Source organism: Epargyreus clarus, unplaced genomic scaffold (genome assembly GCF_041222505.1).
Source record: "Epargyreus clarus isolate Ecla_fem2 unplaced genomic scaffold, WU_Ecla_fem_2.2 ptg000016l, whole genome shotgun sequence".
Classification (NCBI taxonomy): Eukaryota; Metazoa; Arthropoda; class Insecta; order Lepidoptera; family Hesperiidae; genus Epargyreus; species Epargyreus clarus.
Window position 1 is genome coordinate 4,484,507 of NW_027332224.1, and position 13,477 is coordinate 4,497,983.

The following is a 13,477-nucleotide window of genomic DNA, read 5'->3' on the forward strand; positions in this document are numbered from 1 at the left end:
GTATGAAAAATAGATAGTGGCCGATTCTCAGACCTACTGAAAATGCATATAAAATTTGGTGAAAATCGGAAAAGCCGTTTCGGAGGAGTACGGTAACTAACATAGTGATACGAGAATTTTATATATAAGATTATATAGGCCTACGGAGTCACAAATTGTCAGTTACAATATTTTTCTTTACTACCGGATCGGAACGAAAAATATATTTATCGCTTCGCTCCCACTGTGTTACAGGCACACTAGAGCAGTGCTATTGAACCGTTTCGGGGTTCGATGCCCGGCGTTGGCCGACAGATAAGACTATCGATTGCCGATTCGTTGCTGTTTGCTGCCCACTGCGATCGATATCTATTAGAAACAGCCCTTCTAAGTGATTTGGGGAAACTGTTGCCCCTTAAGGGATTTGAAGGCTACTGTTGGGTATAGGTTTGCAATAGACCATTTGTTTTGAAAATATTTCTAATTGTGAGAGCGGAGAGTAATGTTTTTTGAGTGTTTGTATGTGTGTATGTATATATATGTATGTATGTATGTATGTATGAATTTTGTCTTGTAACAGCAGTGTAGCGCTGCTGTGTTCTGGTTTGAAGGGTGTGGTAAGGGAGACATACTTTTCCGAGGCATTCCAGCTTAGTCCTCAGGGGTAGCGGCGCATCTGTGGCCGACTTCATATAGAACTCTAATCTTATCTGGGGTTGATTACAAATGTCCATGGGCGACAGTAGACACTTACCATCAGGTGGGTTGCATACTCATTTTCCACTCCTGTGTTATAAGAAATGATCTATACGTATTTAGGCTTTCAAACCACCCTTAAGGTCTATAAGGTTTAATAACTACCCTAATAACAACCGGAAGGGCCTAACGTGTCCTTCAAAGTACGAAAACTTAAACTTAATTTATTCAACGTCCTCATAGATGGCGTTGTTTCCAATTAAATAATGTAGGTAGATGGAAATATTCATAAAAAAATATTTTCTTTTCATATTACACTAATTCTTTACCATGATATATAGGTCTCCCTCTTTTTCTATATGTGTGAGCAGGACAGGATATCATAGGGTCATCAGTTCAAACATAGTTCATAGTTCGTTGGACCCGTTCTTATTTGAAATTCGAATTTCAGCTGCCGAATTTCAGCTTTTTAAACTTCCGTACAAACGGGTTTGATGTATACAGCCAGGTTTTAAATTCTTATGTGCCAGTGTTTTGATTTTTGGAAAAATTTATGGAACTTTGGTATATAGTCTTTTTTATAATATAGGAGTAACAGACGAGAATGCAGTCCACCTGATGGTAAGCTGCCGTATGGACATTTGTAATCAAACTCAGATAGTATTATATTCCTACCTGATGTCGGTTACAGATGCGCCGCTATCCCTAAGGACTAAGCCGGAACAGTATGTTTTACCACACCCTTCAAACCTAAACACAGCAGCGTTCAACACTGCTGTTATTAGGCAGAAATAGATGTGGCAGTGGTGTAGAACCACAAGGATTACTTATCCGAGGCATTCTATCTTAGTCCTCAGGTATAACGGCGTATCCGTGGCTGACCTCAGGTAGGAATCTTATCTGGAGTGATTACAGATGTCTTTGGGCAATAGCCAACCATCAAAATGACTGAATGGTCGTTTTTTACTTCTACATTATAAAAAGATGAAACATCTATTTTATTTAATATGTATATTTTCCTCCATTTTAACATTAGGCTTAGTGAACAGATGTGTTTTCGTTCGACCCACTTTTTTGACACCCAACATACGTGGGTTCGAATCGGGGTGTAAACATCCAACACATGATTTATATTTTCTAAACGCTAAAAATCCTATAGGCATCATGGAACAAAACAGTCTGTAAGGACATGTTGAATTGCGAGCGATTTTGTAAGCGGAAGCGGATTATCTTGAAATCGTAAAATTTATTATTTTACAAAAAATAATCCACAATTTTACTTTAGAAGAATATGCGAAATTAATGACTTATTTAATTTTAAGCATGGCAACTTATGTTTATAATTATTTAAATTATTTAATGATCTCTCGTTCTCTCTTATTTTTATAATTATGATTTTAGAATGAATGTAATTTGGCTTTTTTATTAAAACATTCTTTGTGACATCGTATCCCTCTAGCAGGGTAGCCAACCTTACAATACCCAAGACCTATTTACTCATTATATTTTATGCGATCCACTACTAAGGCATAATATTAAGGCAGTGATAGCCTAGTGGTTAAGAAACTCGGCCTCTCGATCGAGGGGTCCTAGGTATAATTCCCAGTTACCTCTGATTTTTTGAAATTATGTGCGTATTAGAAACTAATTAATACTTGCTAAAACGGTGAAGGAAAACATCGTGTGAAAACCTGCATACCTTAGAGATTTATAAAAAAAGATCTCAAAGGTATGTGAAGTCTACCAATACGCACTTGGCCAGCGCGGTGGACTATGGCCTAATCTTTCTCATTAAGAGAGGAGACCCGTGCCCAGCAGTGGGACAGTAATGGGTTGATGATGCTGATGATGATTACGATCCACAACTTGCACATTTATTTCGCTACACCTATGATATTTTACCCGCGTCGAATTTCGATCAGAGACACAAATAAAATCATTGCTAACCTCTTTTTTTTTTTGTATCTCTGACAATTGGAGACGAAAAAAATGTTAAACTTATTGCCATGATCGACGGATGTGCTACCTCCGTCGTATAGTCGTTACCCGCTATCACCCGCTGTAGTTCGACTGCCACCCTTACATCTGTAACCAGGGCAGGCCGTCTGACCGGGATGTGAGTCAGTTACCCCGCTATTGATCATTCCAGGGTATAAAAGCAACAATGCTATTGTTTAGTTTTAGGCCTAGGAAAATCATTAAATTGTCCCGGTTATAAGGCTTTTGTTGGAATTTTGAGGCTATTTTTGTATCGCAAATAGAGCCTACCAACGAGTACTAAGCCACACCTATTTCTACCTAATAACAGCAGTGTTAGGCGCTGCTGTGTTCCGGTTTGAAGGGTGTGGTAAGGGAGACAGACTTTTCCGAGGCGTTCCAGCTTAGTCCTCAAGGGTAGCGGCGCATCTGTGGCCGACCTCAGGTAGGAATATCTAATCCTATTTGGGGTTGATTACAGATGTCCATGGGCGGCAGTAGCCTCTTACCATCAGGTGGACTGCGTGCTCGTCTGCTACTCCTATATCATAAAAAAAACCAATATACCTCATGTTACAATCCGGCCAGTCGTTTGGGCTGGAGAACGTGCCATACATTCGCTCAAAAAATACATTACCTTCCACAGTCGAGTAAAAATTCTTAGCCACTTCGGTCACTCGCTCTATAGCTGAGTACGTTATGTATGTACTCGTACATCAATTTTTCATTTCACAAAATATGAATCAGCAATCATAATACACAAAACAAAAGGTTAATAACCTGAATTGACTCCGTTGCACAATCCTTGTATCATCAACTTGGTGCCTATGGCTCTGTGGTTGACTCGGTTGTCAAAGTTTTGGGTTCGATCCCTGGTTAGACATATTTATAATGGAACGCTTAGTTTTTGTTCCTTCCGAGTTAATGGTTAGTTTTCACGGGTGTACCGGGTTCGATTCCACAATTATTCGAGTTCTATCACCTTTAGAAGTTAATAAATGGTCGCCTATGACAACACTATCACCGAAACAGAACTTTACCTTAGAAAATTATGTGACGGTAGTACCTCCCCATTAATATAAGAATTTTTGAAGTTAAAACTTCTTTAGCGGCGTTGTGCACTTTTTGTGATGGGTAAATAATGTTAAACTCACCTCAGGACACGTGGCCTGATCGAAAATTCGTAAGACGGCAAAGCAAAAGTCAAGATGTAATGCGGTGTCAGCATAGAAAAATATGCCAATGGGTGTCAGTTTCACTTTTTATTTATTATATTTTATTATTCAGGTTAGGTTTTGAAAGTTTTCACTTCTACTGGCACTTTCCGTGCAACCCGTTGATTTTTTTTTATATTTTGTTTCATTTAAATTTCTTAGTTTATTTCAATACCATGGTGTCTCATCCAATCTTGGGACAAATTCGTGATGATACGCCACACGTGGCGTTGAATCAATAGGTCGTTAGCTGGTGCGAGCGAGAGGGCCGTGACGTCACAAGGTCGCCGCCGGTTCATTGACCAGATACAGAAATATTCGGAAAATTTTTACGTCACTCTCTACAGATTTTCCGCAGTCTCTTTTAGGTGATGTCGAATTTTTGTAAAGAATTCTGTAAAATTCAATAAATATGTCCAATAAAATTATGTTTCTGAATAAATAGTAATTCTTAAATTCTCTTTCCTAATTTTAATGCTCAGTTTACAGAAATTATCTTTATAATCTATTTAAATTTTAAATATAGAAAAAGAAATTACTATTCATTATTAATAAAATATAAATTTAAATTATAATTTATAAATTATAAAATATTATTTTTTTCACTTTTAATTTCCTACTCTAAAATTTAAAATTAAAACTACTCTTATTGGACAGGGTGTATAACATTTAATAATATTGAAAATTCTATATTCTTATAAATTATTTAGGCATATTTATTGGATCTTTCTAAAATTCTATTAACAAATATTATCTGTTATGTCAATTATGTACAATATATTTTATATAGTCTGATTCATTTTTGTATCAACAAATATATTATTATAAATTATTCTATTACCCATAAAACTAAAATGTATTTACTACAAACACATACTTTAGATAAAAACCTAATACTAGAAAGTAAAATTTCCACAAAAAGCATTATCTATATATAGAAACGTGTTAATTGCCGTTCTTGCATTCGTAATACCGCCTGCAATATCTGTCTAGGTCACACGGTGACAGACAGACTGAGTTTAGATGTGGAGCTGTTATTTTTGTTCTAGGTTATGAGACTAAAAAGTTAGGGCATATGAAAGTGTTTACCTTGTACATGATGCGTTCCAACTTAGTTGTTTGATTTTGGGAAATTTATGTTGTTTAGGGGTTGTTTGTAGATATATAAAGGTAGTAGTGTAAATTTAAAATTAGGTGGATAGTAGTGATTTTTATTATCAAATTTTAGTAGTAATAAGCAGTTCACCCGATGGGCATTAATCATTGGTTCTAAGGACTTCTTTAATCAAAGTCGTACTTAACATCAGTCATATATGCGTTTCAATCCATGATAACTAAAATATACTAAAATTGAGACACCTCGTGTAAGTCCTTCATTTGCCACACGCTTCAAACCAAAACACAGCAGCGCTTAACACTGCTGTTATTAGGCAGAAATAGGTGTGGCGGTGCCTCTGTGGTCGAACCATGAAGGGTTTTACCACCTGCTAATATTGTCACATACATATATAACGGGAAAAATGCAAACCACCCGTATTTGGAAGTAATAAAAATAACTATTGCGTAAATAAAGTTAGGTTTTACGGTCAGGTGACACACACTGAATTTAGATTTTGAGGTTTATTATTTTAGTATTACATAAGTTGGGTTAGGTATATAAAACAGCGTTGATTGTATAATATAAACAAAACAACAATAAATACGAATACTGTTCCTTAAAAAATAAACACATTGCTTGTTTTTAAGTATGATAAATAACAATTTGTTGTTTAATAAATAATTTTGATTTTTACAAACTGAACACACAAATTGAAATAGGAATTTAAAAAAACATTGTTAATTTATTTCAGTTGGAATCCAATTTTTGTTAATATTTATCCTCAACTAAATCAATCAATTATAATTTGTATCTGGCTTTGACCACATACTATAAACCTATCAACAATAAATAGAATTAGTATGATGTTATATTTTTCAATCCAATTTGACCTTGCCTTTTAAATAATTTTGTATTCTAAAATTTTAATTCTAAATTATATTTTATTCTTTACGTCAATTTCTAATTAAATCATTATTTTTCTAGTAACTGAATTGTATCTGACGCGCGATGAAGCACGTTCGTTAAGTCCTTAGAAAAATAAAGAGCCACACAACATTGATAGAAACATTTTCCTGGGTCAACGACCTGGTTCGCTCGCACTTGACCTACGCTAGAAAAAATCAAACGTGATTCATTAACAAGTATTGCAAAGTTTATTGCAATATATAACAATTTTCCGGGGTCATTGACCTCTAGTACAATCTTGACCTACCAATAGGAAAGTATCGAAATTTTCAAAATTTTTCGAAGTCGTTTCGCCAAAAAAAAATGCAACCGACCAAACATTCGATCTAGGGTTCAATAGCATTTCACCGAAATCTTTGTTTGGGTCGGGGTCAACGAACCGGTGTGGCTGTGTGCGCGCGCCGCCCATGTGTACACAGCAGCGGTAACGCACACATCGATAGCGCTTGTAGGCGCGGTACGTTCAGCGAATTTGTCACTTAATTACAACTAAACTGTACTTATTTTTCTAACTCCCCCCCCTCTTTTTGGAGGTAGGAACCACCAGCTATCGCCCCGTGCAAGAATTTCGGGTATATCCCCAAAATTGCCGGAGATATTTTCGTCACGGGGCGACTGAACTATCACTAGACTTAAGTCGATTATTCGGTCCGTATGAAAAAATATAATTTTTCGTGAGCCCGGCCCAAGTTTCGTCGAAGCGTCAGTCATGTTCGGGCCGCCGTGGCGCTAACATCTCAAGATTGCCAGACGCGAGTTGTGAAAACCATAGTACAAATAACGTACCTAGTAATGAGGTGAACGCATCTTTTTCAGTGACCGTGATAGTGAAGTGAAAACGAACGTGCTAAAACAATTTTAAATTTTAAAAAGATTTTAGATAATTGAACTGTCCAGTTCGGTTAGCTAAAATCTGTGAACGCAACGTAAACCAAATTCTCTCGCTGGTTTTCTCTTTACAGATTTTTTGTGTTTCGACCACAAATAGTATACGGGAACAAGTGATCAGGAAATACAATATACAGTGCCTTAGTAGAATGTTTATTTAAGAGGAAAAAGAATATAAAAAACGTAACCACGGAGACAAAATGCCAAAAAATTTGCTACTCTTCAAAAAGTTAATACCTGAAATCAATTTCGCTAAAAGAAATCTTACATCGCCGGTCGGCCGGAATATATTTATCAGTTAAAAAACACATAGTGTTTTCAACATAGTTGAGCTAGAGTGCCATAGAGGTTTTTTCGAAAAATTTTTATGGTGATTTGCCTTACGACTAAGTCGGTACTTCGACACCATTGGTGGTGTAGAAAATGAAAATTGGATTTGTATTTTTAATAAACTGGCCGAAAATCACTTGAGGAATACCACGATGAATAATAATCAATTTCATGAGCTGTTCGGCTCTCAGTGGCCTCCTGACCAGCACGGAGGCCACTCTTCGGCCTCGACTATGCTGCATCAGAACCCGATGCCCCAGATGCAAATGAAACGGGAACCCCATACGGAAGTCCAGGGGGTGATGCATAACCAGATGATGGATATGAACTCAGGGTCTGTGGCTGACAGCACCTCCCCTCCACCAGGGATTAGTGAAGGGATGTTCGGATCTTCAGTGTCAGGGATGTTCATGGATAAGAAGTCAGCTAACTCGATCAGAGGTAATTTTTTAATTTTTGCAATTGGGCAAAAAATATTTTTTTTCTTGTCATAAGGTCAGTGACCTAAGGAGTCTCTCACATGTGACTCTCTATAGATAGAAATTATACTACCGAATTATAATTGAACGTATTTTTTGCCTTTAATTGCCTTTTTATTATGCTAATTTTATTTATTTTTAATTATTATTTGATTATTAAATATTTTTTACGTAATATTATAATGTCTGGAAGAGAGCCTTTATGAATTTTTAAAATAAATAATTAACTACAAAATTCTTTTAAAAATCTTAAAATTATTTAGATTTTATTTCAATTTTCAAATATATCATTTATAAAATTTCATTAAAATTGTATGTTAGTTAATGTTAGTATTTTTTATTACAAAATTATTTTCTGATACTCGATTTCTAAAAATTTCAAAAGAATAAGAATTTTCTTTTTGTGAAAATTACAATTTTATTTTTATGGAATAAATTCTTAATTTTAGCCCATAGCTTTCAAATATATTTTTGACGATTATTTTTTAATATAACTATTATTTATTAATTTATATAGCCAATTATTTAATAATCTTATATTAAACCTAATTAAATTATGTATTGTGCCATTTTTGTGTTTCCATATTTATGCAAATTGTATTTGCCAAATGTGTTCGCTGCTCTGGTTAATAGGTCACGGGTTCGATGCTCGGATCAAGATTTTTTGGCGTTCGTTATATTTTTAAACGTTTTCGTGTCTTATATCAGAATTATGGATATCTATCATACTTTTCATTTATGTCTGTGGTTTATTTATCAAATGAGTTATCCATTTGATGGGATGTGGTCACTGGCCATTGACATCGGTCATTAACCTCAAATAGGACTAAAGTTTCACCTTGGGCTAACCAGTATTGGACTAAAAACTAAGCTGGAACGCCTCGTGTCCCTGCCCACCCTTCAAACTAGAACACAGCAACGCTTAACATTGCTTTTATAGAATTCGTGTAACTGTTTTATAGTACCCAATACTCTGGAACACAAGGCATTCTGACTTACTCAAGGGTTAGGGCTGTCCTGTCCCATTTGGATGTAAACAGTAACATAGTTGTCAATGGTCAGTGACCATTTAACATCATAACTATTATCATAATGATAATAGTATTGAACTAAGGTTTAGTCCAAACATTATAAAACACAAAACGTTAACAAATCTACTTTAGTTTACTAATATTTTATCAATGTATTTATTTAGACGGTAATGACTGTTTTATACTGATTGATATGCGATATCAAAGCAGAATTCGTTATAGTTTATAAAGACGTTATGTTAGTTTTGAACCCTTTGTGGTTCGACTCCGGCCGCACCACCGCTACACCTATATCTACCTAATAACAACAGTGTTAGGCGCTGCTGTGTTCCGGATTGAAGGGTGTGGTAAGGGAGACAGACTTTTCCGAGGCGTTCCAGCTTAGTCCTCAGGGGTAGCGGCGCATCTGTGGCCGACCTCAGGTAGGAATATCGAATCCTATCTGGGGTTGATTACAGATGTCCATGGGCGGCAGTAGCCACTTACCATCAGGTGGACTGCATGCTCATCTGCTACTCTTATATTATAAAAAAAATCCTTATGTATTATAATAAATCTTAATGTATTATAGCATGCAGTGTACAACAACCTTAAGAAGACTGTTTCGTCAATTAATTATAAATATCCAAAGGTTTCTTTAGTTTGATAAGCACATTTATCTACTTTTTACAATAAAATTTTATATAACTCAAATATTGATCCGCGTAGCATAGTGGCATCTATATCGGTGCCAAGTGCAGGTTCCGAGTTTGAACCCGGGTCAGGCAAACTAAAATTAAATTAGAATTTGGTTTTGGGTCTGGGTGTTTGTTTACTTGTGTGTGTTTCAATAACACCCAAGATAGGGATTTAGAGTTGGTGTCAAGAGGTAGTGGTGAAGTAATACCTTCAAGCCATTATTGTCCCATCACAAATCGTAGGTGGCCCAGTGATTGAGTAGCCTCTAATTCGAAGGGTCCAGGGTTTATTTAGGGCACACCTGATTTTTCAAAAAGTTGTGTGTATTAGAAACCAATTATCACTTGCTTCAACGGTGAAAAAATCGCGAGAAAACCTCCATACCTGAGAAATAAAAAAAAAGATTTCAAAGGCATGTAAAGTCTACCGATACGCACTTGTCCAGCGCAGTGGACCCGTGCCCAGCAGTGGGACAGTAATGGGTTGATGATTATATTTCTAGAACTCAGCGAAACCAATTACGGAACGTCATGTGTCCCAAAAATGCCATCTTTATTTACAATTAGTTAAAATTATCTGAACGACCCGAATAGGTAATAATGTTTGTGACCCACATAATAATTTTCCACTAAATTACTCAGGTTTTTTCTTTGTTTGGTATTAGTGCTAATTGGTCGAAATCTGGGTTAAGATTAGGGTTGCCATCTTATGTTCCGAGTAAAATAGTATTTACAAGAAAATGGCAAAAACAGTAAAAATCTATATTTTGAAAATATACCTTTCATTGTTAAATAATAACAGTAACAATTTACTAAAATATACTTTAATATTAAAAATATATATAGTAATAGTTTAGTGGTTAAAAATCTGAGTCAAAATCCGAAAGTCTGAGGTTCAAGTACTAGTCATTTGACTTTCAAAGTAATGTGCGGATTAGAGATTAATTATTATTTAATTTTGCTTTTACGGCGAAGGAAAAAACATCGTGAGGAAACTTATACGCCAGAGAGTTTGAAAAAAAAACTGTTCTAAAGGTGTGAAGTCTTCCAATTCATACTTGACCAGCCCGGTCGACTATGGCCTAAAAATGTCTAATACTGAAACCCGTGCCCAGCTGTGTGATAATAGGTTGCCAGGGACAGTATGGGTGACAGCCCTAGTATAGTTAAATTAAACATTACACAAAATTACACCTTCATTTTGGGACAGAAAACTCAAAATAGAAAATCAAAGTGAAAAGTGTTATCTACAACTCAAATCATCGTTTTTCCACTTTAAACGTCGTAAGTGAACATTTCTTTACCGAAAAACTAGCCTTGTAACCATTTATTATGAATGTAGTTTTGAAAAAACGTTAAAAAAACGCAAATCTGTCACAAAAAACCAGATTAAAGACGCCATTTTGATGTACTGAAAATTTACGCAGTGTTTTTCAAAGTGTGTTACGACCCCCTGGGGGTCAGAAAACATGGGGGTCATAAAAAGGTCGCGGGTGCCTATATAGTCGAACCAATAAGAGTTCTACCTTCCTTACCACTGTTAATGAGCCACAGATGTTACCCCTAAGACTAAGTTAGAACGCCTTTTGTGTCTCCCTTACCACACCTTTCAAATCAGATCACAACATTGCCCTTATAACAGAAATAGGTGTGACGGTGGTACCTCCAGAATTAAACCATGAAATCTACCTTTAACACTTATTAGAAACTATTGTCTTTTATAGTATACAGTCTTGCCCAGTAGTGGACTATGACCACAACCCCTTTTGACACTTTCACACTTTAAATCACTTTGATAGTCTGCCCAGCAGTGGGACAATAATGGGCTAACGACGTTATAAAAACAGTCATCATCGACCCATTACTGTCCCACTGCTGGGCACGGGTCTCCTCTCATAATGAGAAGGATCAGGACATAGTGCACCGCGCTGGCCAAGTGCGTATTGGTAGACTTCACATACCTTTGAGATTTTTTTTATAAATCTCTCAGGTATGCAGGTTTCCTCACGGTGTTTTCCTTCACCGTTTAGCAAGTGATCATAAATTTCTAATACGCGCATAACTGAAAAATCAGAGGTGCCTGGGATTTGAACCTCGGACCTCTCGATCGAGAGGCCGAGTTTCTTAACCACTTGGCTATTACTGCTATAAAACAGCATAAGTTGTTATAAACAGCTATAAAACAGTATAATCCCAAAATTGTAAATAATACGCAATAATACTCCCAAACACTTTTACAAGCCACTTCCATGCAAGTGTGCACTTACCTTGCACGTGTTTCGAGGTCAATGCACTTGACACACTTGCACTTTGACTCTTACTCAATTGTTTTAGTTTACGGAATGCTATGTTGGGAAACGTCCTAAGGTTTAGAACCTCTGATTGTGTTTTGAACCCCTGCAGTCATACCCAGTATATTTTAATGGTCTAGTATATTTTAAAGGTTTACAACGCCTATGTGATTGGGGTGTAGCCGGTGTAGGTCTCAGAACGTCGACGTCGAAGAAAAATCAGGATTACAAAATATATTTTTGAAGGTGTACAACTCCTGCTGTGGAGTCTGTTGTCACTTATATTGTCGTCGAATTTACGGAAAAAAAAATATGTATTTTGGGAAAAATCTATTAAAAAAAACAAAAAAATCTTTTTCTGAAAGATTATTAACAATTATTTTTTGAACGGCAATAATTCTGCCCCCGGAATCGGAACACCTATTTCTTCACACAAAATCTAAATGACTACTGTCACACGGACTTGCCTGAATCCGGTCATAATTGGTTAATTTCATGTTCAAGGTTCTTTCAATTTATTTCGGAAGTGCGTTAACCCTTTTATACTACTTTTATCCTGTGTTTGAAATATAACTAGTATTTAGTAGATTTATAAAACAGAAGCAAACTAATGCAGTTCATCTGATGGTATGTGGCTGTTGCCCGTGAACGTCTATAATCAATCTCTCCATTTAAATAAATCCTAACTAAGAGATAGTATAGCATTTCTATCATCAAAATGCATTTAGGATTCTTCGCGATATTTTCCTTCGTCGTTAAACCAAGAAGTATATTTTCAAATATCTACACAACTTCAAAAATATGCTTGGGATTTGAACCCCAGACTCCCAGCGAGAAGTTATAAACCACTAAGTTATAAGCTTCATAATAAAACGCATCTGTAATTAAAGCTTAAATTGACGCCTAGTAAAAGATTCCAGCATACTAGAGCAATGACCCGTGACGTCACGTCACCTTACGTGACAGCGTGTCAGTTGCGTTTACGTTGGGTCAAGTAACATAATTATGTTACTGTGATAAGTTTAAAATGATAAAATGTATAAGTAAAAAAAGGAAAAACTATCAATTACACACAAGTAAAAAATTCTGTCAATATTACAGATTTTTTTATGTAATTTGTAAAATGTTTTTTGCAATGACCCGTGACGTCACGTTACCTCACGTGACAGCGTGTCAGTTGTGTGCTTACGTTGGGCCAAGTGACATATATAGCTTAAAGTATAATTGCCCAGCTGTATTTTTAGGTAACGGTGCTAAATCTGCATTAAAAAAATCTTAACATGTTTAAGTTAAAACTATCAATTATACACAATTATTAAATTGTGTCAAAATTATAGTTTTTTTTTATGTAATATGCAAAATTATTTTTTTAATTAATAGTAAGTGTAATTAGACCTAAAAGTGAGGCCTAGTAAAAGATTCCTGCATAGTAGAGCAATGACCCGTGACGTCACGTCACCTTACGTGACAGCGTGTCAGTTCTGTGTTCACGTTCGGCCAAGTGACATACACTGCTTTCAAGTCGTAACTGCTGTAACTTTTAGGTCAAAAGTTACAGCCTAATCTATGAATGATAATACATTTATATTGTGACATGAAATAATCAAATTCATCGTTTAAATTATTGGTATCCACTATATAGAATTAGAATTATTAATAATGTTTAATTTGATGACATCTCTTTAATTATGTAATTTTAATTTTGACGATTCCTGTGTGACATTATTTAAATTTGCCATGTAATAATGAACAAGATATATTAATTTCACGCTCAATGTGGTAGAACATAAGATAATTTCTATAAATTTAAGATACTTGTAAAATACTTTGTTCTTGCAAATAAATTATTT

The 13,477-nt window shown here is 35.5% G+C and overlaps 1 protein-coding gene across 16 annotated transcripts in view; it reads left to right on the plus strand.

The window, feature by feature from the left end:
• Positions 1 to 13,477, plus strand: part of Hr3 (nuclear hormone receptor 3 ROR-beta) — a 165,977-nt gene that overhangs the window by 117,071 nt on the left and 35,429 nt on the right. For 2 of the 16 annotated variants that reach the window (XM_073081703.1, XM_073081717.1), the window contains exon 2: positions 6,894 to 7,590. The exons of 9 other annotated variants lie outside the window; for them this stretch is intronic. In XM_073081703.1, the coding sequence (XP_072937804.1) occupies positions 7,302 to 7,590 (289 nt within the window). In that variant the 5' untranslated portion in view covers positions 6,894 to 7,301. Of the gene's footprint in view, positions 1 to 5,882; positions 7,591 to 13,477 lie in introns of those variants that run through there. 5 more of the 16 variants (XM_073081706.1, XM_073081709.1, XM_073081705.1 and 2 more) reach the window with 5 other exon arrangements.